At 49.8% G+C, this 27,224-nt stretch overlaps 1 protein-coding gene across 1 annotated transcript in view; it reads right to left on the bottom strand.

The window, feature by feature from the left end:
- The window catches only part of LRP2 (LDL receptor related protein 2), a 433,005-nt gene that overhangs the window by 168,311 nt on the left and 237,470 nt on the right, over nt 1-27,224 (bottom strand). Inside the window, exons 45-47 of the mRNA XM_068110809.2 lie at nt 19,883-20,086; nt 17,427-17,669; nt 15,600-15,725 (exon numbers count right to left, since the gene is read on the bottom strand). Coding sequence (XP_067966910.2) covers nt 15,600-15,725; nt 17,427-17,669; nt 19,883-20,086 — 573 coding nt within the window. The remainder of the gene's footprint in view (nt 1-15,599; nt 15,726-17,426; nt 17,670-19,882; nt 20,087-27,224) is intronic.

Here is a 27,224-nt window from a genome sequence, read left to right as displayed (position 1 = left end):
TGAAGTTTATTAAAAACTACAAAGCTGTACCTGTTATTATTTTTCAACGTTCTCAGAAATAATAAGAATGTACCAGGTCGAGAGATCGCAAAATCGCCGTTGTGTTTATCCACAGAATTGGTGATAAATGCCATCCTGCCCAGCACAATAATGGCTGAAGCAGTAACAATGATTCAAACGGAAGGAAGCGACATCCTCTCTTGGGTATTGCACCGGTGCCAAAACAGACATGTTTAATCGGATTTAAAAATATAATACACCACAAAAGGGCACTGGAGCGATGATGCCACATTGGCATGACAATGCATGACGTGGTTTTACATTCGTAGAATATTGCCACCGGAGCTTTGTGAAGTTAGTACGGCGTTTCCTTCCAGATTGTGATGACCAATCGGAGAGTCATACCTGCAGCTTTTATCGTTTTCCGAAGGAACCAAGTGTTAAACATCGATGGATTGAACAAATAAGGTGATTTATTGCTTTTATTCTTCGTCTTCCTTCTCTTCCCTTTATAAGGGGTGAGGTGCAACAGTACCAAGCTTCTGACCTGCCTTGCCCACGATACTCCTCCACTTCACTCTGTCCTCAGCCAACTCTCTCGACTCTCCAACAACCTTATTGATGTCAACTTTTTGCACTGGGGAGTGATGTCACAGAAGTGGTGTACTCATCCACTCATTCCGTGTACCACTAGGCCAAGGTAATCCCCATTCTACAATACATATTTATATATATATATATATTGTAGCGGTTACCGCTGGATGCACACAATCGCCTTGCACCGGCCAGAACACGGCCAGACGCGCCTCTCCCGGGCATGCCCGGACTCTCTGTTCCCGGGCACGCCCGAACTTCCCGGGCACGCCCGGTCTCGTCTTTCCCGGGCATGCCCGCTCTCACCTTTCCAGGGCTCGCCCAGAGCGTCCGGGCATGCCCGCTATCGCCTTTCCAGGGCTCGCCCAGAGCGTCCGGGCATGCCCGCTATCGCCTTTCCAGGGCTCGCCCAGAGCGTCCGGGCATGCCCGCTATCGCCTTTCCAGGGCTCGCCCAGAGCGTCCGGGCATGCCCGCTATCGCCTTTCCAGGGCTCGCCCAGAGCGTCTGGGCATGCCCGTTCTCGCCTTTCCAGTGCTCGTCCAGAGCGCCCGGGCACGCCCAGCCTCGACTTGCTAGGCCGCAGCCAAACACGCCCGGGCAGGTCCAGACTCGCCTTTCCAAGGCTCGCCCTTGACACCCGGGCATGCCCGATATAGCTTTTGCCGGGCAAACTTCCCGACATAAATGTGTATATATATTGCTGCCCGATAAACGGGCTTTTGTCAGAATACCTGAGCTGTTTTGTTTCAATAAAGCAACTCGGACGAATTCCGTCTTTGGTCGCGTCACTTCTTTCGACTCGCGTTGGAGCGCAGCTCCTTCACTGGTGACCTACCGACATGGACACGGCAGTGACTCTTAAACTGCTTACCTTCTGGGAGGCTCACGCGGCTGTTTGGTTCGCCCAGGCGGACTCCCAGTTTGCCCTGCGAGGCATCACCACGGACGACACCCGCTTCCACCACGTCGTGGCAGCGCTCGGTTCCGCCACCGCGGCCCGCGCCCTGAGCCTCCTCGAGCACACGCCGGCTGCCGACAAGTATGACGCGCTGAAGACGCTCCTCCTCGACGCTTTCGCCCTCTCACCGGCGGCACGCGCACGGCGCCTGCTCGACCTGCCCGAGCTCGGCGACACGAGCCCGTCCGAGCGCATGGACTATATGCTCTCGTTGCTCGGTGAGCACTCTCTGGATTTTCTGTTCCGCGAGTTGTTCCTTCGCCAGCTGCCTCACCCGGTACGCCTCGCCCTGGCTGGCACGTCGATCACCGATCCCCGCGCCCTCGCCAGGGAAGCCGATAAGATCTCCTCGGCGGGCCAACACATCGGCGTGGCTACCTGGAGCCTGCCGCCGTCCGAGGCGACGCCCACGACGCCCGAGCGCCCTGCGCGGTTGGAGGCCGAACTGCCGGTGAAACTGGCGGCCGCCACACCGCACCGACCGCTTCCGACACGACGGCCGGGGCCTCCACCTGACCAGGCGTGGTGTTATTACCACGCCAGGTTCGGACACAAGGCTCGGACGTGCCGACCCCCGTGCACTTTCGGCAAGTCGGGAAACGGCCGGGCCGGCGTTCATTCCCAGCCATGAGCGCCGGCCACTCGGGCAACTTGCTTTTTATTCGGGACAAAGCGTCCAGGCGGCGTTTCCTTTGTGACACCGGCGCCCAACTGAGCGTCATACCCGCCTCCGAGCAGGACAGGCGGGACGCCGTTTGCGGCCCCTCTTTGGTCGCTGCTAATGGCTCGGCCATACGCACTTTCGGCCCGCACAACGTCACCCTCTGCTTCGGCAGCCAGCGCTTTCAGTGGACCTTTGTGACCGCCTGCGTCCCCATGGCTTTTCTGGGCGCCGACTTCCTCTGCGCACGGCTGCTGGTCGACGTAAACGTCGTCGCCTTGTCAACGCCGAGACCTTCAGCTCCCTGGCGTGCACGATGAGCAGCTCCGCGCCGACCGAACTGGCGTGCGCCCTCCCGACGGCGAACGAGTTCGCTCGCCTGCTCGCGGAATTCCCGGCCCTCACACGGCCGACGTTTTCGGCCGTCGCAGTGCGGCATGGGATCGAGCACCACATACCCACTACGGGCCCACCGGTCTACACCAGGGCCCGCCGCCTCGACCCGGCCAAGCTCGCCATGGCAAAGGCCGAGTTCGACACATTGGAGCACCTCGGCATCGTGCGGCGCTCCAATAGCGCGTGGGCCTCACCACTGCACATCATGCCAAAGCCGGGGGGCGGATGGCGCCCGTGTGGCGACTACCGCCGCCTCAACGACGCTACCACCCCCGACAGGTACCCGATCCCGCACATCCAGGACTTTTCCGCGCGTTTGGCGGGATGGGTCATATTTTCCAAAATTGACCTGATACGGGGATACCACCAGGTACCTGTCCGGGCGGCCGACGTCCCAAAGACGGCCGTCATCACGCCGTTCGGCCTGTTCGAATTTTTGAGGATGCCGTTTGGCCTCAAGAACGCGGTCCAGGCGTTCCAGCGCTTAATGGACGGTGTGCTGCGTGACCTGCCATTTCTTTTCGTCTATCTGGACGACATCCTCGTCGCCAGCACGTCCCGCGCCGAGCACCTCCTCCACCTCCGAACAATGTTCGGTCGCCTCAGCGAGCACGGCTTAATTGTCAACCCGGCCAAATGCCACTTCGGCACGACGACCGTTGACTTTTTGGGCCACCGCATCACCAAGACCGGGGCCGTGCCGCTGCCGACCAAGGTCGAGGCCATCACCACGTTCCCGCGTCCCCGTTCCATCAAGGCCCTACAAGAGTTCCTCGGCATGGTGAATTTTTATCACCGATTCGTGCCCCGCGCTGCTCAGCTCATGCGGCCCCTTTACGAGGCCCTCCGGGGCAAGCCGACCAAGCATGACATCGTTTGGTCCGCGGCCATGGACGCGGCCTTCGCGAGCGCAAAACGGGCCCTCGCCGACGCAACGCTGCTGGCTCACCCGGTGCTCAACGCGCCCATCGCCCTCACTACGGACGCCTCCAACTACGCGGTGGGCGCCGTCCATTAACAATGGGTGGACGGGGTTTGGCAGCCACTCGCTTTTTTCAGCCGGCAGCTCCGGACGAACGAGTTAAAATACAGCACGTTCGACCGCGAGCTGCTCGGTCTATTCCTGGCCGTTCGCCATTTCCGACACCTCCTGGAGGGCCGCCCGTTCACGGCTTTCGTCGACCACAAGCCGTTGGTCTACGCAATGGCCAAAGTCACGGAGCCGTGGTCGGCCCGCCAGCAGCGCCACCTCTCCGCCGTGTTGGAATTCACCACGGACATCCAGCACGTTGCCGGCAAAGACAACGCTGTAGCCGACTGTCTTTCTTGGGCCAGCGCGAACGCGGTCCACCTCGGCGTGGACTTCGCGCTCATGGCGGCCGACCAGACCACCGACACCTTGGTGCAGGCCCTCTGGGCGGCGGACACGGGCCTCCGCCTGGCCGACATCCCCTTCGCGGGCACCATCCTGCTCTGCGACGTCTCCCAGGGCCAGCCTCGCCCCATCGTGCCCGTTTCCTGGCAGCGCCGCATCTTCGCCTCCATCCACGGCCTTTCTCACCCGGGCCGGAAAGCTTCTCAGAAGCTGGTGTCGGCGCGTTTCGTCTGGCACGGCCTTCGACGGAACGTCCGCGACTGGGCCAACGCCTGCACGGCCTGCCAGCGGGCCAAGGTCCACCGCCACACCCAGGCCCCGCTGGCACCTTTCACCGTGCCTGCACGGCGTTTCGACCAACGTCCACGTGGACCTGGTGGGTCCCCTGCCCCCATCGTGGGGGTTCACCCACCTGCTCACCATGGTGGACAGGACCACCAGGTGGCCGGAGGCCGTGCCCCTCACCTCCACCACCACCGCCGACGTGGCGCAGGCGTTCATCGCCACCTGGGTCGCGCGCTTCGGCGCACCGGCGGACATCTCGTCCGACCGCGGCCCACAGTTCACGTCCGAACTTTGGGGCGCGGTCGCCCGCTCGTTGGGGGTCACGCTGCACCGCACCACGGCCTACCACCCCCAAGCCAACGGGTTGTGCGAGCGGTTTCACCGCTCCATGAAGGCCGCACTCATGGCCGGCCTTCAGGACGACGGTTGGACCAACCGGCTGCCGTGGGTCCTTTTGGGCCTCCGCACGGCCCCCAAGGAGGACCTCCGGGCGTCCGCCGCCGAGCTCGTCTACGGCCAGCCGCTCCGCGTCCCAGGCGAGTTTGTGCCCGACGCTACCAGTCCCTGGTCCGCCGCACACCAGCGCTCGGACCTCCAGGAGGCCGCCCGCCGATTTGCCCCCGTGCCAACGTCCCGCCACGGTGGCCCCCAGTCCTACGTCCCCCCGGCGCTTCGCACAGCGGAGTACGTCTTTGTGCGTCATGACGCGCACCGGGGGCCACTCCGGCCGCCGTACGACGGGCCCTTCCGGGTCCTGCGACGGGGCGACAAGTCATTTGTCGTCGACGTTGGCGGCCGGTCGGACCGGATCTCTGTGGACCGCCTCAAACCGGCGCACATGGACGTCGACCGACCACCACGGTTGGCCCTTCCTCCGCGGCGAGGCCGCCCCCCGTCCACAGTTCCCCCCGCTCGACCACCCACCACCACGTCGGACCCCTCCCCACGACCCTCCAGGGGTCGCTTCGGCCGGGTCATCCGGACCCCCCTTAAATTGACCCTGCCGGTGCAGGTCGATTCTGGAGGGGCGTGTGTAGCGGTTACCGCTGGATGCACACAATCGCCTTGCACCGGCCAGAACACGGCCAGACGCGCCTCTCCCGGGCATGCCCGGAGTCACTGTTCCCGGGCACGCCTGAACCTCCCGGGCACGCCCGGTCTCGTCTTTCCCGGGCATGCCCGCTCTCGCCTTTCCAGGGCTCGCCCAGAGCGTCCGGGCATGCCCGCTATCGCCTTTCCAGGGCTCGCCCAGAGCGTCCGGGCATGCCCGCTATCGCCTTTCCAGGGCTCGCCCAGAGCGTCCGGGCATGCCCGCTATCGCCTTTCCAGGGCTCGCCCAGAGCGTCCGGGCATGCCCGCTCTCGCCTTTCCAGTGCTCGTCCAGAGCGCCTGGGCACGCCCAGCCTCGACTTGCCAGGCCGCAGCCAAACACGCCCGGGAAGGTCCAGACTCGCCTTTCCAAGGCTCGCCCTTGACACCCGGGCATGCCCGGTATAGCTTTTGCCGGGCAAACTTCCCGACATAAATGTGTATATATATTGCTGCCCGATAAACGGGCTTTTGTCAGAATACCTGAGCTGTTTTGTTTCAATAAAGCAACTCGGACGAATTCCGTCTTTGGTCGCGTCACTTCTTTCGACTCGCGTTGGAGCGCAGCTCCTTCAATATATATATATATATATATATATATATATATATATATATATATATATATATATATATATATATATATATATATATATATATATATATATATATATATATATATATATATATATATATATTGTTACGGACACGGCTAGGATGTTGTTTGCCGAGCGGATGGCTGCCGCGCCCGAACAGTTACCCCGACTAACCCGATTCCTGAACGTTGGCCAAAATCGCGCCACAGATATTCAATAGGGAAAAGACAAAGGCGACACAGATGTGAAGAAGAAGAAGAAGACAAAAAGGGTTTCCAATACGAATGTAATATTTATTTGCTATTTACAGGACCAAAGAAACCAAGGAAGAAGGAAGGATAATAAAATAATTTACAGAAGAACTCAGAGACACAGTGAAAATACTAGCTTATCTAACAGGCTAAACTTATTCCATGGACAGAACAAACAAAGACGGACTCACACGGGGAATTGCAGAGTGGATTGGCTGGAAGGAGGTGGGTGGCTGGAGGGGGAGGAAGGCACGGAGCTGGCTGGAGCTTGATCCCGCACGGGACGTCGGGCTGGACCTCGACGGCCGCCGATGCCACCGATCCTGTCGTGTGCGCGGGATCACGGGTCGGAGCTGCTTGGTGGAGCCGACGCGCTGGTGGGGGGTCTGGCGTGACGGGTTCTCTCCTCTCTCTTTCTTAGTCCAACCCAGTCCAACAACTTCCTCTCTTGCTTAGTCCAACAACAACTTCCAGGCTTTTCGGTGTTCTGTTCTCCTCCCTCCTCGACTCTCTCTGGGGGCCTCTGCCTCGGGTTATATAAGCCCCACCCTTGACCCTTTTGCGAACCTCCCCCAAACGTTCTCTCTCTGCCCTCTAAAGCCAACCCCTCGTTCTGGGTTGGTCGGCAAGGGCTGGTTCACTCCTCCCCTCTATGACGAGGTGGAGACACGCCCTTCTTCCCCGACCTTGCCTCGTGGCCAATGGTGGTTTTGGGGGCGATTCGAGCTAGCCCCAGCCAAAGGGCAGCAATGGCGAATGAAGAAAACTGCCCAAAATGCAGTTGGCAATTGCAGCAAAGTGGACGGCAGATGAAATGCAGCAAAGTGGCTAAACCTGGCACTTGGAAGATGCCATGTCGGAGGGATCTACTTCATTTAATGCAGTGCAATGGAGTGTCAAATTAATGGAAGACAAATCCTTAGCCTAATACACATAATAAGGATATAACTACTGAACATGGATATATGGTGTCCTTCGTGTATGCTTTATGGAATTAACTACGGGAACGCCCTTTGACCTTTATACAACACTGGAGTAAGGAGGATGATATTTTTACAACTATTTACACAACAACAACAAAAAAAAAAACCATTCTCATATCCACAACAATATATATTATATATATATATATATATATATATATATATATATATATATATATATATATAGTATGCCGTTGCGGCCAAAAATATTGGCACGCTTACACTTTTTCCAAATAATGAACACCATTTCTTCCAGAAAATTGTTGGAATTAAAAAAATATTTTGGTATCCACATATGTATTTCTTTGCTTTCCAGTGGAACAAAACAAAAAAACCTGAAACAATTACTAAAACTTAGCTTATTCCACACAGAAATCCTAAAAAGTCCCGGACAATATTATTGCCACCTTTTAGAAGTGGTTAGAAATAATTAGATTTCAAGCAGGTGATTCTCCTTTACTTTGGAATTGAACTAACCTGTGGTGAGTTGCAGGTGCCTGCAACATAAAACTCACTCGTTCAACCAGTTTGAGTGGAGAACATAAGTCTTTCTGCTGTTTTGTGTCACTGTGTGTACCACAATGAGCATGGAAAAAAGAAAGAAAACCAGAAAATTGTCTGAGGAGGTCAGACACAAGAATGTAGCCAAGAATGGACAGCATCAAGGCTACAAGACCATATCCAGAGACATTGATGTTCCTGTGTCCACTGTACGCAATGTTATCAGGAAGTTTAACGCCCATGGCACTGTAGCCAAGCTCCCTGGATGTGGCCGCAATAGAAAACTTGATAGAAGATTGCAGAGAAGGATTGTTCGAATGGTGGAGAAAGGACCTCGATCAACTGCCAAACAGATTCAAGCTGACCTTCAGACACAAGGTACGACAGTTTCAACTCGCACCATCCGTCGCCAACTCAATGAAAGGGGGTTGTATGGTAGGAGACCCAGGAGGACCCCACTGCTGAGAATGCCCGACTGGAGTTTGCCAAAACACACCTGAACAAGCCAAAATCCTTCTGGGGGAATGTCCTGTGGACAGATGAGACCAAATTAGAGCTTTTTGGTAAAGCACATCATCTCTATGTTTACAGAAAACAAAATGAAGCCTTCAAAGAAAAGAACACCTTCCATACAGTCAAAGTGGAGGAGGTTCAGTGATATTTTAGGGTTGCTGTGCTGCCTATGGCACTGGGTGCCTTGAATGTGTGCATGGCATCATGAAATCAGGAGATTACCAAGGAATTTGGAGTGCAATGTTGAACCCAGTGTCAGAAAGCTGGGTCTCCGTCGAAGGTCATGGGTCTTGCAGCAGGACAATGACCCCAAACACACTTCAAAAAGCACCCAGGAATGGTTCAAGACAAAATGCTGGACTGTCCTGAAGTGGCCAGCAATAAGTCCAGATCTAAATTCCATTGAACACCTGTGGGGAGATCTGAAGCAGTTGGGAGAAGGCACCCTTCAAATCTGGGAGAACTGGAGCTGTTTGCAGAAGAAGAGTCGGCCAAACTGCAAGTAGAGAGGTGTCGGAAGCTCATTCATGGCTATAGGAAGCGCTTGGCTGCAGTTATTTTGTCCAAATGCTGTGCTACTAAATATTAAGTCTCGGGTGTCCATAATTTTGTCAATGCCATTTCGTTTTATTTTCTGATTTAAAAGGATGTATTAAGTTTTGTATCCAAAACAAAGGTTCTGTAATATTAACAGTGAAATTAAGAATTGTGGAGACCAAATGCGTTTGTCAATTTCAACTTTTTTTTCGAGAAAATTGTGAGTTATTTGAAAAAAGTGCAAGGGTGCCAATTTTTTTGGTCACGACTGTATATACATATATATATAGATATAGATATACAGGGTGATTGAAAAGTAACTCCCTATTTTAAAATACTTATAATTGTTTTCTTAACTATAATTTTTACAAGAAATGGATATAAGAAGAAAGCGTATTGCATGAAGTTTTATTTAAAATTCGATATGGGCACCAGAATTCCCCACCAGCTTCTCAAGCCGCCCGGGAACCGCGTCAACTGATTTCACCAGGAACTCTTGTTGGATGGAAGACATAACTTCTCGTATTCGCCCTTCAAGTTCTTCCAAAGTCGTTGGTTTGGTACAGTAGACTTGCTCTTTTACCCAACCCCAAAGAAAAAAGTCACATGGTGTTAAGTCAGGGCTCCTGGCTGGCCACTCATACGGACCACGACGACCCATCCATCTCCCAGGGAAGTGGGCATTCAGCCATTCACGAACAACAATAGCAAAATGTGGAGGAGCGCCATCTTGCATGAAAATCAAATCTTCAACATTCTCCGAAGCACTGATAAATTGGCCAGATTTCGTCTTGCAGCATGGTGAGGTACCTTTTGGCATTCATGGTATCGCGAAGAATGAAGGGACCTACAATCCTTTCTGAAGTCATTCCACACCACACCGTTACCTTGGGCCGATATTGCGTTTTTTCAGAAATAACACGAGGATCTTCTCCTGCCCAGTAATAGCAGTTGTGACGGTTCACAAACCCACCGATGTGAAATACCGCTTCATCAGACCAGAGGATATTTTTAAAGAGATCAGACCAATCTTCATACCAAGCCAGCATCACCTCCCCAAACTCCATGCGAATGTCGCAGTCTTCAGCAGAGAGTGCTTGACAGTAGTGCGGCTTCCAAGCATGCCATTTAAGCTCCTTTTGAGCACAGTTCGTACTGTGTGAAAGGAGAGCCCACTTTCCCTTGCTGCTTGTCGAATTGACTTTCTTGGGCTATGTGTAAACATTTCATGAACTGCCTGCACTGTCTCCGGGTCACTGGACTTGGAAGGGCGACCGCTTCTTCGAGTATCAGATACAGATCCTGTAGTCATGAGTTTTGCATGACAATTCTTGATCGTCTTTGCCTCAACTTGAGCATGTGCTCCTTTGATGGTCCTCCACCATCTTTGCACTTGAACAACGGATTTCCAAACTTCGTAACGTGCCGCTAGCTGGGCACGCTCCTGCAGGGTAAGACGTCCAGCCATGTTTGTAGGGCTTCCAAATTTCAAACAAAAACTAATCTGAAAAAAAACCAACACAGATTAAATTCTCATACATGAAGGAACAAACACTAAAAATTTGAGAAAATTATTATAATAAACAAATAATGTCTAAATATTTTAAAATAGGGAGTTACTTTTCAATCACCCTGTATATACTAGTATATACTAGTAAAAAGCCCGTCAAATATGACTGGTTGGAGTAGTTTATTCGACGGTACAGCACACATAAGAGTGAATAGATCGGACCACATTGTGCACATCCACTTGTACAGAGTGTGAGATGACAACAAACCCGACCACAACTTTTTAGCCCCTTACCAAGAGTGGCTGTATGCCTTGTCTGGGGCGAAATCCATTTAAAAAAAATTAACTCGAGAAGATTTATTTTCCATGCTAGCTTGGAAAAATTCCCCTATATTCTCGTGGAAAATATGAAGGTTTTTCCACATGATCAGATTTTAAAAGATTCTCTCAACTTGGAAACAACTTTGATTCCTCGCAAAATTAAGTCGCGGGTGAGGTAATCAAGACAGTAGCCATATTTAGCAATTATTCAACACGGAAAGCGAGCATGCTTCCGGTTATTTTGATTAGAACCAGTCGAGCGTCGTCATGCCAATGTGTCGTCACACTTTGGCGCTATATACCCCACAACCTGATGAACGCCATTCGCGCATGTAGTTTTTTTTTTTTGCTCGTGAAAGAGCTAACATTTACTTCACAAACAAATCGACCAGACAAACAAAATACACAAAAAGAGGGAGCGGAAGACAAGATGGGGAGAAAAGGGGAAGCACACAAACACAACATCCGAGAGCAGGGAGATGTGTGGAAGGGAGAGGGCCCGGGGGGAGGAGGCATGGGAAGGGGGGGGGGGGGAGGGAGAAGTATAAAGCACAAGGACACCAAGGACTTCCAGGACAGAAGTTGGTATTTCAAAAAGTGGAATTGGGGTGAAATTAGCGGGGGTAGAAAAGATCAAGGTTTTGGATGGGGGAAGATAAGAGATGGTGGTGAACAGCTGTTTTAAAGACTTGGAGGGTGGAGTGGGATTGAAGAGAGTGAGGGAGTTTGTTCCAGAGGCGGGAGAAAAGAGGAATGAAGGAGTGAAGGTGAGCAGAGAGTCTTGATTTTGGCAGTTTAACCAAAAGAGGGTTGCAGGCAGATCTTGTGCGACCTGTAGGAATATTTGCGGGACAGAGCCCAGAGAGAGCTGGGCGGGCAAGGCCAGAGAGGAGTCGGTAGAAGACGGAAAGACCACCAACCTGCCTGCGGTGAGTGAGTGAGAGGCCCTTGGAGTTAGCTTCATCGCGGGAGATTCCAATGATTCTGAATGCTTTGGTTTCAACAGGGCGAAGGCGAGCTAGGTGTGAGGCAGGAGCACCAGCCCAGAGGGGAGAGCAGTATTCCATTGAGCTGTGGATGAAAGCCTTGTATGTGGTGAGGAACTCAGGTGTGCCAAGGAAGGACTTCGCACGACGGAGGATGCCCAGTCGGCGACTGGCTTTGGAGGCCAGATTTGAAATGTGGTTTTTCCAGGAAAGATCATGGCAGATAGTGAGACCCAAAAGCTTGAGTGACAGAACTTCTTGGAGAGGATTATTCAGAAAGTGGATGGGAGGGTTGTCCAGTCGGTCTTTTCGGAGAGACATCGTAAGAGTGTGAGATTTGTCAGGATTGAAAGACATGTTCCACTTGTTTGCCCAGTCTGTGATTTTGTCAAGGTCTGCAGAGAGTGAGGAGGCTGCAGACTGCCGATCTGAGGGATGAAGAATGGAGCGACAGAGAGTAGAGTCGTCAGCAAAGAGATAGAGAGGATTTTCAAGAGAGTCAGAGAGATCATTGATGAAGACCAGAAAAAGCACAGGGCCCAGAACACTGCCTTGGGGAACTCCAGTCTGAACAGGAAGAGGAGATGAGAGAAACCCATTCAGGGCCACACGTTGACTACGACTAGAGAGGAAGTCCGCCAGCCATGCGTGGAGATTTCCATGGATACCAAAAGAGGAGAGTTTGGTGAGCAGAGCGGGGTGCCAGACCGTATAGAAGGCACGTGACATGTCAAGGGAGACTGCTCTAATTTCCGCTTTGGCATTGAGGACCTCCATCCATTGTTGAGAAAGCAGAAGCAGCATGTCCAGAGTGGAGTGTCCAGGTCTGAAACCAAATTGATGATCAGAGATCAAGCCATTGGAGAAGAGGAAAGATTTCATATCTGAAGCAATGATGGATTCCATGACTTTGCTGATAATTGGGAGAAGGCTGATTGGTCTGTAGTTGCTGGGATCTGTTTTGGCACCTTTTTTGTGCAAAGCGGTGATGTTGGCAGATTTCCAAGCAGATGGAAGATGACCTTGAGCAAAAGAGAGGGTGAAGAGAACAGAGAGAGGGAGTGAAAGAGCGGAAGAACATGATTTTAGGATCCGTGGGCTGATGCCGTCAGGTCCAGTTGCAGAATCAGAGTCGAGGGTTGACAGAAACTTTTCCACCTTGTCAGGAGGAAAGGACACAGAGTCCAGGAGCAGCTGGGTACGACTGGGTACGGTGGGTACAGAGAGGGATGGGTTTGGGACACAAGATTTAGAGGCAAACACAGAGTTGAGGCATTCAGCTTTTTCACGTGCGGAGTCAGCCGTGTGGCCATTTAAGGTGAGGGAGGGGATGGAGGGGGAACAAACACCAGAAACAGATTTTACCAGATGCCACCAGGATTTGGAAGAGGGAGACAGATAAGAGAGTTCGGTCCTGAGGACGGAGAGATATTGTTTCCTGGCTCTCCTGAGGGTGGACACACACTTGTTTCGGGCTTTGTGAAAGGAAATGAGATTTCCTTCCGTTGGATTCGCTTTCCAGGAGACGAAAGCAAGTTGTTTCTGGGCAATAGCCTCACCACAAGATTCCGTGTACCATGGACGGGAGGAAGGGTATGACAACTGAAGACGAGAAGGGATAAATCTGTGCATGAGAGAGAGTAATTTACTTTGGAAGAATTCCCAGGATGAGTTGATGTCAGAGGCAGTAGAGATGGGAGACCAGTCCAGATGATTGATGGCTGCTTGAAGACCGTGCCAGTTGGCCTGAGTGAAATGCCAGACTCGTCGACGCTGAGGAGGCTCTCTGAAAATGGTCAGAGAGATGTCCACTTTAACAAGCACATGATCAGAAGAGCCGATTGGAGCAGAAGAAGAGCAGCAGACATTTTCAGGGAAGTTAGTCATAACCAAGTCCAGAAGAGAAGATTCTCCGTTGACAGAGATCCGGGTTGGGAAATTGACAGATTGTGTCAGTCCCAGTGAGTCACAGAAGTCCTTTTCTGAAGAGCCATGGCTGGTGAGAGAGGTACCCACCCCCAGCCAACTGGCACGGTGACAGTTGAAATCACCACATATGAGGAAGAGAGAGTTGTGATGGGTAGATAGAAGTTGGTCCATATTATCAGACAGCGAGATGTAGATGGAGTCATCACTGTTTGGTGGACGGTACAACACGCATATGAACAAAAGGTGGGAGCGAAGGGGAAGCCGTAGCCAAAGGTATTCCTGGGGGTGAGGTGGAGAGAGGGCAGTGCAGGGCGAGTGAGGAAGAGAGTTTTTTATAAAGATAGCAACCCCACCTCCAGGACGAGGCTCAGGTCTATCATACCGGAGGAGGGAGTAACCTGGGAGAGATACCAAGGAATCAGAGACATCATGAAGGAGGAAGGTTTCTGTTAAGCAGATCACGTCTGGTTTGTCAGAAGCAACCTGTATGGAGAGATCGGTTAAGTTTGAGCGAAGGCCCCAGATGTTTGAGGTCCATACTGTTAAGGAAGAGGAAGGGGGAGCATCGGATACAGAACCGGGGGAGGGGGGGAGCGGTAGGGCAGGATGTGGAAGAGGAGGAAGAGGTAGGGAGAGCTGTTGCAGGTGTGTCAGAGATTACAGAATAGCTTGGAGAAAGAGAAGAATGGGGCGGACAAAAGGTTTGATGGTGTTTGGGTGAGGCGCAGTGAGGTGTTATTTGAGGAGGGGGAAGAGTGAGGCAGAAGGTTGAGGAAGATGAAGGTGAAAGTTGGAAGGGGGAAGAAGCGGGGAGGACGCTTTGAGGAGGAGGGGTGAGAGGGGAGTCTAGGAGGGGAGGAGTGAGGGAGAGTCTCGGAGGGGAGGGGTGTGGGGGGAGTTTAGGAGGGAAGGGGCAGGGGGGGAGATTTGAAAGGGATGGGTGTTTGGGAAGATTTGGGGGGGAGGGGCAAGGGGGAAGATTTGACAGAGATGGGTGATGGGGAAGATTTGGAGGGGAGGGGTGTGATTGGATTTTGAAAAGTGTACGATTTATGGGAAACGAACATTTATTGCAAAATGAGTTTCTTGAGACATTCGAGTCAAAAATACGTTTGAGGACGCTGAAGGATGGGTGGAGTTCTGGAGAGTTTAGGGAATGAATGAAAGATGCACTGTGAGCGATGGAATTTTTTTTTTGAATGAATAGAATTGGTGAGCAAGTCAAAAGCATCCTTTTATAGAAGAAGTAGAAAAAAGTGTTATAGAATATGACATAATAATAAAGTTCTTCAGGGGACAGATGAAACATGTATTAACAACTTGATCACGTGATCTCGAACAACGTGGTCGAAGAACGAAAGAACAAATAACGAAGAACGAAAGAGCAAAAGAACGAAGAACGAAAGAACAAATAAGAACGCACAAGCGGATAAGAACAGGGAAGGGAAAAAAAATTTTGGTTTTTTTTTGAGATTTTAAAACAAGGGAGTATGGGTGAAAAGACCGTGAAAAACAGAGACCGACAGTAGTTGCAGCGCGATCGAAGAACCGCTGAGACAAAAAACAAAAGCCTCAAGCCAAGGTCTGAGGACACGGTAGCCTACTAGTACTACACTAGGCCTCAGAATACACGATACGAAAAAACCGACGGTTCTGTACACAGGTATGAAAAACCAACGCCGAGAAACCTTTTAAAGTCACCCCAATAGGTACATGCACCGAAAGAAAGATAAAGATACGACAAAAACACAAATGTGAAAGATCACTTAGCTTCGAAAGCGTGAGCGCATGGAACAGCTTCGAAAAGACGTAATCTCGCCAAGACGTGATCTCGCCAAGTGACAAACTCTGCCGTAAAACTTACTCTTTCACGTAAAACTCGCCGTTTCCTTTAAAGTCCCTGTCGTGGATTGCAAGGTTGCGTGGTTTTCCACACGATTTCTAATTTCTAGGCATCGAAGCATCATCTATGACAAAATGCGTAATTTACTGAGGAAAAGGGCCCAGAATGGTCTGCTGATGCTTTCAGTGAGATTCACAGTGATTCACAATTTTTTATTTATTTATGATCACGACATCAGACAGATATTGCAAATGAAGAAGAAAAACACTTACGGCAGAATGTTGGATTCTCATCACTCATGTCTCCGCAATCATTATCTCCATCACACAAGTAGGATACCAATACACAAATATTTGTCGTTTCACATTTGGCATAATTTGCTGAACATGTAACTTCAGCTGAAAAGAGAAAGGTACGGTATGTTTTGAATACATAATGCGTTTAACCCATCAACTGCATATTTATTTGTACAAAGTTACATTTTTATGGCCTACACGCAGCACTATTAAAATTACAATGTGGAGAAGTTTAAACAAGCTAGACATGTTTTTTTTAAATGACAAAAAAGTAGAAAAATGACATGTTTAAACAAGCTTGTTTTACTGCTCTCAAACAGATAATCAATCACATTATGTGAGAATGTGGAAATCTCAAGAACCGATGATGTTGACCACCTTTTCCAAGCAAAATGGACGAGTGTAACATACATTTGTTCCTGAAGAACATTCAATAAGCAATATAGAGAAGGCAGATTGGGAAAGAAAAGTAGAGTTACATAAAATTATTAATTGACATATGGGAAAATTACACGCCCAGACCAGGAATCGAACCCAGGTCCTCTGCTGACCCATACCAGTGCCCTGCCATCTGAGCGTCGTCTGAGCATCATCTGAGCATCGTCTGGGCATCGTCTGTGCATCGTCTGGGCATCGTCTGTGCATCGTCTGTGCATCGTCTGTGCATCGTCTGGGCATCGTCTGGGCATCGTCTGGGCATCGTTTGTGCATCGTCTGAGCATCGTCTGAGCATCGTCTGAGCATAAATCTGAGCATCGTCTAAGCATCGTCTAAGCATCGTCTTAGCATCGTCTGAGCATCGTCTGGGTATCATCTGGGCATCATTTGAGCATCATCTGAGCGTCATCTAAGCATCTGGGCATCATCTGATCATCATCTGACCATCGTCTGAGCATCGTCTGAGCATCATCTGAACATCATCTGAGCATCGTCTAAGCATCGTCTGAGCATCATCGAAGCATCGTCTAAGCATCGTCTGAGCATCGTCTAAGCATTGTCTGAGCATCGTCTAAGCATCGTCTAAGCATCGTCTAAGCATCGTCTGGGCATCGTCTGGGCATCGTCTGGGTATCATCTGGGCATCATCTTAGCATCATCTGAGCGTCATCTGAGCATCTGGGCATCATCTCATCATCATCTAACCATCATCGGGGCATCATCTGAGCATCATCTGAGCATCATGTAAGCATCATCTAAGCATCATCTAAGCATCATCTAAGCATCGTCTGGGCATCATCGAAGCATCATCGAAGCATCGTCGAAGCATCGTCTGAGCATCGTCTGAGCATCGTCTGAGCATCGTCTGAGCATCGTCTGAGCATCATCTGAGCATCATCGAAGCATCATCTAAGCATCATCTAAGCATCATCAGAGCATCACATAAGCATCGTCTAGGCATCATCTAGGCATCGTCTGAGCATCGCCTGAGCATCATCTGAATATCTGCGCATCATCTGAGCATCATCTAAGCATCGTCTAGGCATCATCTAGGCATCGTCTGAGCATCGCCTGAGCATCATCTGAACATCTGCGCATCATCTGAGCATCATCTGCGCATCATCTGGGCATCATCTGGGCATCATCTGAGCATCATCTGTTCATCATCTGAGCATCTGAGCATCATCTGAGCATTTGAACATCTGAGCAAGCATCTGATCATGCTCAGATGGCAGAGCACTGGTATGGTTCACCAGAGGACCTGGGTTCAATTTTACCACATGTCAATTAATTTATTTATAATTTGTTCATTTATCCATAAAATTACATAAATCCTGTACAGTCTAGAGACAAATTTTGACTCACGGCATTGCTGTTCATCCGACACTTTTTCATCATGGCAGTTGTTGAATCCGTTGCACAGGAAGTCTCGAGAGATGCAGCGACCATTGCTACAGTTGAACTCGGTTGTTGGATTACACGGCGAAAATGCACAAGTAGCCTCGTCACTATTATCACCGCAGTCATTGACGTAGTTGCAGCGTTTGCTGTAAGGTGTGCATCGGCCATTTGCACATGTGAATGCCGTTGGCAGACAGGTGTGGAACACTATGGAGATTGGCAAGGGAGCAACACTACTGTAGTTAAAAAATTTAGCACTAATGTACAAGTACAGGATGGGCCAAAAGTCAGCAAAAAATTTTTTTTAGAAAAAAATATAATATAATTTTTTTGTGTGTTTGTATGTTGTTGTTTTTTCAGGAAAAATGTACATTAGAAGACAATGAAAACTAGAAAGAACAATCAGATTGCAAACCCTCGCCAGGATGTATTTTCAGTGGTTTTTAAGGCTTTTGTGTTAAAACAAATATGGCTGCCTAACCACGTGACCGATGACGTCATCATTTTTTTTTTCTAAACTAATTTATTCCTAGATTATTGCTCAATAAATGTCATCTTGATCGGATGAAGTTTTGTACTTGTCGAATTATGACGTCATAAAGGAGGCACTTATGACATCAACATTAACATATTTTATTCCCCATGGAGAGTTCTTTACAATGAGCCATGTCTAGATTTTTTCTATTCAGTGCTTTCCGAGATATAGAGGTGCAAAATTTTTCGATTTTTCCAAGATGGCGGCCGAACCACGTGACCTATGACGTCATAATTATCATTAAAAAAAATTATACAGGTGGAGTTGCACCTATGGTAATAATTTCCTGTCAATCGGATCAATGGTTGCAGAGAAAATCATATTTATTCTGTGCGGACAAACAAACAAACAAACAAACACACAGACAAACAAACAGACAAACGGACTCAAATGCAATACCCTCTCCTCAGGCGAGGATAATTAGCTTCTCAAACATTTTATTTACTCTATATAGCAAAATTACAATGTATTCAGTATACAATTAAAATGCATTATAAAAACAGTGCACCGGTTCTGCAGAAGCAGCTCCTTGACTCGGTTTGCATTCCTGGACGGGTTGCTACTCTGACAAAGGAAGTTATGGCAGGAATTTGTAATTTGACAAGGGTGCTGGCAATGGCTCCCTAGTCTTCATGAAATACACTGTGGGATCTTTAACGTCAACCAACTAATGCCAGCGGATGGGAAACCCAGCTTAACGTCCAACCAAGGGACGGCACAAACAAAAAAACCCAAATATGATATATTGAAATAATTTGTTTATCCCTATAAGAGAACTTTCTGGTCATGCTGTATATCATCCATCCATCCAAAATGAACAACTCCTTCCTGTGCACTTTTGTCTGTTTGGTGGTCTGCTCGAGCGAAGATTCACTTACTCTCGAAGTCGTATCAACGCAAGTATTGCACTAGCCAAAAGTCTTCCCAGATGTGTTCAAGGGAGGAATTTAGCATTTGGCAAGGGAGATGACCAAACAATGGCAAACTCTTTGTGAAGGATGCCATGGAATCTTTAATGTTCCTTGACAGAGAATTCTAGCAAATTGAGAGGCCGGCTTGAAGTCCCCTCTGAAAAATGGCGAACTCAATGATGCAATAGACTGCCTGTCGAAGGCTGGGAATATAACCTAATGACACAACTCAGAGGAGAATGTGCAATCTCTGAGTTACCCTCTGCAGATGATTCCTTTGGAAAAAGTCTAATGATATTAATATTAAATACCATGGACAATGAGAGAAGGCATGGCCTGTCACAAGGGAAGGAAGGCATGGCCTGAAGAATGTGACAATGTGACAGGCCAAAATAGATGAATGATGTCCAAATTCCACTCCAACCTCTCAATCAATCACCTGCCATGAAAAATACTCTGAAGGTTCTCAGCGTTGAATAAAATCGATCGTCAACATACTCTCCTGTGGGTTAGAGAGTCCACTATTCTTACGACATCCTGATCATCATACACACACATATCAGGCACAGCTTTGGAGAGCCAAAAATGGATCGGTGTACTGAATTGCTCTGCTGTCCTTAACCAGTGATGTTCTATACCGACTGGAATACCTAAAATCGACTGGGAAGATATAGAGAAACTAAAATCCTTAGTCTTCAATTTGCAGTGTTCCCATTTTAAATGGTTAATGCCTTAGAACAACAAAAAAAAATTAAACAGAATAATTGTTTCTGCAGCAGAACCCCAACACAAGTAGAAAGTATGAAAGGGAAACAATATATGGTTCAAGGCTATTGATGTTAAACAATGAGCAACAACTACATGCCAAGGAGCACACACTGGGTTGGTCATCTCAAGCAAGATAAGCACCAGTCCAATTTAACTCGACCATCTCTGTCCTATGGGCACGGTGAATGTTTCTTTCATGTACTCACCACAAACATTTTCAAGTTCATCACTGCCGTCCCCACAATTGTTATGATTGTCACATTTATATTGTACTGATATGCAACGGCCATTCAGACAGGTGAATTGCCCACTGTCGCAGCGTTTGTCATTTTCCACCACGCAGTGCTTGCCATTATTGGCCAAATACCAGTTTTGATGTGATGGACACTGGCATTCCACTCCATTTGGTCCTGAAGAGGGAGGATGCACATCAGCCAGGACTTTATTGCATACTCCCTTTCTAACAATGGTTCTCTTTCTTGAGTAGTGCTAATAAAGCATGATTATGGCTTTGCGAATGTTCATTCAAATAGACAGGACAATGGCTAAAAAAGCACAACAATGTAAACTAGAACGATACTCTTCGACGTCATGACGTCAACCGATATGCGTCCGCTCACATTATTACATCATTATAATACTTGTACCAAGTTTGCTTTAAATCCATTCAGCTGTTCTCAAGTTATCACATTTTTACCTGACATGACCTCTGATCTTTGACCTATTGACCCCAAAATTTAATCAGTTCACGTTTACATCATTACACATACCTGTACCAAGTTTTAATTTAAATCCCTTCAGCTGTTCAAAAGTTATCACATTTTTACCTCACATGACCTCTGACCTTTGACCTCGGGACCCCAAAATAGAATCAGTTAATCTTTACATCATTATACATATGAGTACCAAGTTTGAATGAGATCACTTCAGCTGTTCAATAAGTTATAGACTTATTACAGACTTTGACCTTTGACCTCTTGACTCCAAATTCCAATCAGTTAATCTTTACATCATTCTACATAAGTGTACCAAATTTGGTCAGAATCCCATTACTGGTTCACAAGTTATCGTGGTAACAGTATTTTTACCTACCATGAACTCTCACCTTTGGCCTTTGACCTCATGATTCCAAAATCTAATCAGTTCATCTTTACGTCATTATAAATACTCTTGCCAAGTTTGACTAAGATCACTTCATCCATTCTGAAGTTATAGACTTATTACAGACTTTGACCTTTGACCCCAAAATCTAATCGGTTCATCTTTACATCATTATACTGTTACAGACGTGGCTTGGATGTTATTTACCGAGCGGTTTTATGGTATGACCACGTCTGCACAAGTTACCCGATTGTGCCCGAACGTTGACTAGTCGCGTTACGCTGGCTCAATAAGAAAAAGAAGACACCCGGCTGGATTACAATAACACAATACGACACCAAGGGTTCAGTTCTCAAGACCTCCGGAGGAGATTATATTCGTACGGAAAGGTCAGATTACAGGGGCTAGAGTTATAATCACAGAAAGACAGGCACTTAGACACACTCTTATATTAACCCCGGACAGACTACAGACAAACGGGACAAGGCTGACTCACACGGGGGTTGATGAAAAGGACAGCGGGTATCGATGGCTCAAGGTGCACTCTTGGCTCAAAGCAGGGTCCAGTACGGTCCGGTCCGGTCCAAAGATGCGGGGAGGTATCGTCGCGCTGGGGGTGGCGGTGGCTTCTCTCTCCAAGCTGAGGCGCATCTCACCTCACGTCCGGCAAGCGGCTGCGTATATCCGGCGGGGAGTGGCACGCCCTCGGCTCGTTAGCTCCGCCTCGTGGAATCGGCACGTTGCTTCTCATTGGGTGCGTGCGGGGGGGGTTACTGGCTCCGCCCCTGACGAGGAGCTGACAGCCAGCCCCTTCGGGGTAACCCCGTGGAGCGCATGGTCTGGAGCTAATCGAGCCGGTGTGAGGACGCATCCTCCCCCGCTCCGCCGCCATCTCTTCTGTTGTTGTTGTAATTGTTGTTGTAGTTGTTGTTATTGTTGTTGGAGCTGTAGTTGTTGTTGTTGTTGTTGTTTGGGGAAGAAGATGGGAGGAGGTATGGGAAGGTCCTAAACTCACTACTGGTGCCATATAATCACATTCTGGTGCAACGAAGAGTCATAATTAATGGAAACGAGGCCTTAACTGACATAGATTAAGAATAACTAGGAAGATGTCCGAAAGTTGTCTACGTGTGGTGCGGTGGACCTGGGCACGACATTTAATGGGGGAATAAGGGGAAGGTCGGCTCTACTGATTGTTATCTACATGCAATGGGACTAGGGAATGGGGGATTGGGGAAAGTTGGGGAGTATTGGAGAAAATAGGGGAATATTTACAAGCGGATATGGAGGCCAAATTCCATATTCGCAACATTGCACCCTTCTCTACCCTCGGGGCGTCCCGACCCGATAAATTTTTACCTACTTTAGTGTGGCACGCAATGTAGTTCCCTCTACTATTAACTCTACCCTGAGTGCGACAGTTTTACAGATATTCACAAATGAGTAAATATGTCCCCCTGCGACGTTGCACCCTTCTCCTCACAGAAACACACCCACAGGATAACCAAATCCGGAAAGAATTCTCAAACTACACATACAGCTGGTAGGGAGCATTATTTACACGACTACGCTGCTATTTACACTACGATCCAGGACCTGTTTTTGGAGGGACACATGCAGATGTTATGCATAGAGAGAGCGCGCTTGCCAACATCGATACACCAACCCACGAGTGCTCTGTGGCCGACGGCCTTTAATAACGTGCAGAGCACCCTTCCCGAGCATCAACAGCACCACCCCACCACCAATCGGTGCAGTCACCATTGTTCATTGGTATAAAAATAAATTCGACAACCCCTAACCCTGCAGGTGTCTCTTGCTCTTCTTGTGGTGCACTTGGTGGTAACTAAAAGTGGTTCACCTGCATGGCATAGGTGCCACGTTGACCCATAGGTCCATCCCCGGGTGGTGCTTGGCCGCAAACGAACTGCGGTCCATTGTGGGTGGCCACAAACATTGCGGTCCATATGGTGTACCGATCCAGGCAGCGAACAGCGAAAGTGCAGGCCCACAACTGCGTCGCCAGCACCTCTCTCTCCTCTCTCTCTACCCCAAAGCCAGATCCTCGGAGGTGGGAGACAACAGAAGAAACAAGTGAGTAAGGTGGTAAGGGCGCAAAAGTGCACGCAATGTAAGGTGATGCACACTGGGGGCACATGGGAACCAGGTGAGACAGGTACGTTCCTATCGTACGCCCCCCCCCACCAGGTAACCTACATGGCCCCTCCCTTACCCCTTACTGTATCCACACAACACAACACTACCCATAAACATCTACTTTACAAATCAACAAACATCCCTACTGTCTTCCCCGTTCCTCCCATAAACCAAATTCGTCTTCTCTCCCTCCTAACCAATCAAATTTGCCATTTTCAACTCTCATCAAAATTTGCCATCTCCAACTCAACATCAAAATTTGCCATCACCAATTCATCATCAGTCCCTCCTAGGGAGGGAGAGATGGAATCACCCCAATGTCTCATCCACGTCGTGATGCGTCTCACAAATCCAACAGCAATTCTCATTTCTGCAACACAACAAAGAAAACACAGGTGTGGAGTCATCATCATCACCACAGGTAAGTGGCTGCGTATGGTGCGACAGGTTCTTCAATCCTAACTATTTCCTAAATGACTTTAACAACTTTACACCACCCGGGGTCTTCCTCCGGCCAAACCATTGGCCCTCTTACACTATGGGTTCTAAAAACCAATTCCCATTGGCCAAACTGTGGTGCTCTTCAATTTGGGGTCTCACTCCCCCGATTCATCTCCCGGTGCCCTCGTACAATTTCTGGGCTGCGACGTGTACCTCTCCCAGTGGGTCTACCCACCTGCACACCTCCACCACTGCAGTTGCCTCCGAGCTTCCCTGCTCCTTACCCTAACCTAACTAACTGGGGCAGGCCCTCTGGCACTCTCCCCACTCGGTGCCCTCTCTGGCACTGGGCTACCCGGGTCCGTCCTCCGGATCCTCGGGCCCCATCCACAACTCTACCGGCTCCCAGAGCCCACCTGCGGCCTCACCTGGCCGACATCCTCACAGTGGTGGAGTGCCCAACCAACTACACACACTAACAGGCTACACGCCCAGCCATTTCCACAACACTAATGCACCCATTCACAACACCATTCTGCAACCGCACCACAAATGCCAATATCCATCCACAATTTACCTGCACCCTCTACCTAACACTTACACTACCCGCCCCGGGTGCTCGTGAAAGGGGTCCACTCTTCCCCCATCCACACCTTCGCACCATGCACACCACTCCGTACCACTCACTCCAACTCTCTCCACACACCTGTACCTGCACACCTGTGCTCTCACACCTGGTGCCACCTGCACCCTTCTCTCCCCAAGCGCATTCGCGCTGATCCACACACTCACTACTCATACACTGCTCCACACACCTGTCCAGTTGCACACCTGTGCAATCACACCTGTTCAATTCTCACAAACACGGCATCATCTCAGCTAACTACTCCCTTCTGAAACTTGCGCTTCCCAGTCGTCCCTTTAAACTATTGCGCTCCCACGTCATTATCATCCATACTAATCTACCTGCGTCCCCACTACAGGTATCAGTCACTAACTAAACTTAACGTTACCTACTGTCATCTTCGCTAGATCCCTACACACAATATCCTAACCCTCCCGGGCTAGTTTTCACTGCCATAAACCCCATAAACTAGTGCGCATTTGCCCCACACACATGGGAAGGATGGTGGATTTGCCATCCCACCACATCGGGGGTCTCTCACTATCAATTTTGCACATCAAATTTCAACAAATCAAAAATTTGGCCAATCACTGCCCATCATCTGCCAATCACTACTGCCAATCCTTTGCCAATCATCAAATTTTGTTTTTCTCTAATCTGGGGTCCAAAACACTAACCTCATCACCCCGTCTACTCACTAATACCTCTCGGTGCGCCAATCCCTGTCCAAAGCCCGGCTTCGTAAAGCCAAGCAATGGATGCTGGTTGTTTTGTGCCGGCGGCTGGCTGCATCCTGCCTTCGGTGCAGGGAAGGAGGTTTACCCGGGCCGAGATCCCACGCACCATCTCGGCACGGAGCCATCCAATGCCCCGATCTCGACCTGCCGGCACGTCTCACCAAAAAGTGGTCGCCATGACGACCCTTTCTATCGGGCTGCCAGCTCCGCCTAGTGGAGCCTGGACGCGGCCGTTCAAAGCGAGGCCCGGCACGCACCGAGGGCCTGCTTCGGCTAAAAGTCGCTCTAACCTCTAACCCGTGTAACGTCGATGCTTCACCTGGACGCTTACACCCCGCAGCCCGTTCCTTGCTCACACATCCAGCCGTGTCCATGCTCCTCGTACCTTTCCTTACACACCCAGGTACACCCATTCCACTCACAGCCTTGGTCACACACCTGACCACCGAACACCTTGGCACACATTCGTTGCTCGCACACCTCACCAAAACACCTCTTCGCGCCCCCTCCTCAGTCACCTCCTCTGTGACAATCACAGGTGTGCTCTCATTCGCACACCCCACCACGTGCCTCACCACCAACTCCAGCGTGCATTCCCACTCACGCTCTACCATTCCAGGTGTGCATCCTTCCATCCCAGGTGTACATCCTCGCTCACCTGTCACAACTAACTCACGCTCCATGTCACTCTCACTACTTTCACCTCCATTCCTGACAGCGCACTCACCCTTACTCTTGACAGCACACTCTTTCCTCATGCACCTGTCCGTCACACACCTTTCTCGCACACACTCTCCCGTTACACCCTCTGTAACACTCACCACAGCTGTGCATTCTTCCTTGCCTTTGACAGCGCACTCTTTCCCCATGCACCTGTCCGTCACACACCTTCCTCGCGCACACTCTCCCGTCACATCCTCTGTAACACTCACCACACCGCGCTTCCATGTGCCCCCTCGCACACGCGCTACGACCGACTCACTCTCGCCAGCACCCTCACTCCTTGGCACGCACTTTTTCCTCACACACCCCAGAGTCGGACTTTCTCGCACACCTCCTCTCTCGCACACCAGACCTGTCGCACACTTCACCAACGGCCTCTCACGAACACCCGGGTCCATCTCGACCCCCAAGCTTCTTAAATCCCCTGGCGCATCATACGCACGACCATATTGGTCACCACTTACACCGGGTCCTCTTCCTCTTCGCTTCTCCTCCATCACCTGCGAATCCCTCATTCGGTTAATGAGCACATCATCACGATCCAAACACAGACTTTGGACCAATTCTTTTATCTCCTCTTTTATTTCTTTCTTATCCTCTCTCCGTCGCTTCTTAATTTCGCTCACCCCTTCTTCCACTTCTTCTAATTTGTGCTTCACTTCTTTTATTCCCCGGTACGTCTCCTCAAGCTCGTCCTCCAAGGCTACCTTGACCGTTTCCATGTGCGTCCTCACCTGCCGGTCCTTCGTCTCCATTACCTCTATCACCTCGTCCAACCTCGTTGTCAGTCCCTCACGTACCATCTGACATTCCCTCTTCGTCGCTACTAAGTCGTCCTTTAGTTCCTTCTGTGTCGCTTTCAACCCTCCTAATACCGCAGTGTTCCTTTGAACCTGCTCCACTAACTCCGTCTGTCCCACCGTCAGCTGCTCCACCTCCTGCGTCAGGACCTCTATGCCCCCCTGTAACTTTACAGTCCCCTTTCTCACCTCCTTCTCCATGTGCTCCTTACAGTGCCTCACCTCCTCGCGCACTCCTCCGACCTCCTCACTCACTCCTCTTCTGATCTCCTCTCCCATCACTTGCATCTCCTGCCCAGATGCCACCCTCATCTGCTCCATTTCCTCCCTGTGAGCATCCAGTTTGGTTTCTACCCCCATTCTGACCCCCTCTATCTGCTGCTCCATTTGTTTAACTTCCCTTTCCGCTTGGTCCCTCATGTCCCTCAATTTGCCTTCCATACTGTTTTCTAACCCCTCTAACCCTTTTTGCATCCCTTCCATTTGATTCTCTTGAGCGGCCATTCTGTTTTCTACCCCCGTTAACCCCTCCTGTATTTCCCCTAATCTATCGTCTAATTTCCCAAATTTCATGTCTAATCCCTTAAAATTATTGTCTAACTTCCCAATTTTCTTGTCTAACTCCTCAAAATTATTGTCTAACTTCTCACCGGTACCCCTCGCTTCGTCCCTCATTACCCCCAATTGCTCACTCCGAGCCCTCGCTTCGTCCCTCATTACCCCCAATTGCTCACTCCGAGCCCTCGCTTCGTCCCTCATTACCCCCATTTGGTTTTCCAATCGCTCACTATTCTTTTCCATAAGGGCCGTCATTTGTATAAAAAAAAGTTCCAATCTTCCCAGCGGCGCTACTTCGGTCGCGGGCACGGTGACCAGCGAGGCGCCATTTTGCGCGCCCGCTTCTTCGTGCGTGACGGCGCTATTTTGCGAACCTGCCGCCCTCACTGCTTCGCTCTCCTCCTGT

This window comes from Myxine glutinosa, chromosome 3 (genome assembly GCF_964187855.1).
Source record: "Myxine glutinosa chromosome 3, kmMyxGlut1.1, whole genome shotgun sequence".
NCBI classification, from domain to species: domain Eukaryota; kingdom Metazoa; phylum Chordata; class Myxini; order Myxiniformes; family Myxinidae; genus Myxine; species Myxine glutinosa.
This window is presented reverse-complemented; position numbering and strand designations above follow the sequence as displayed.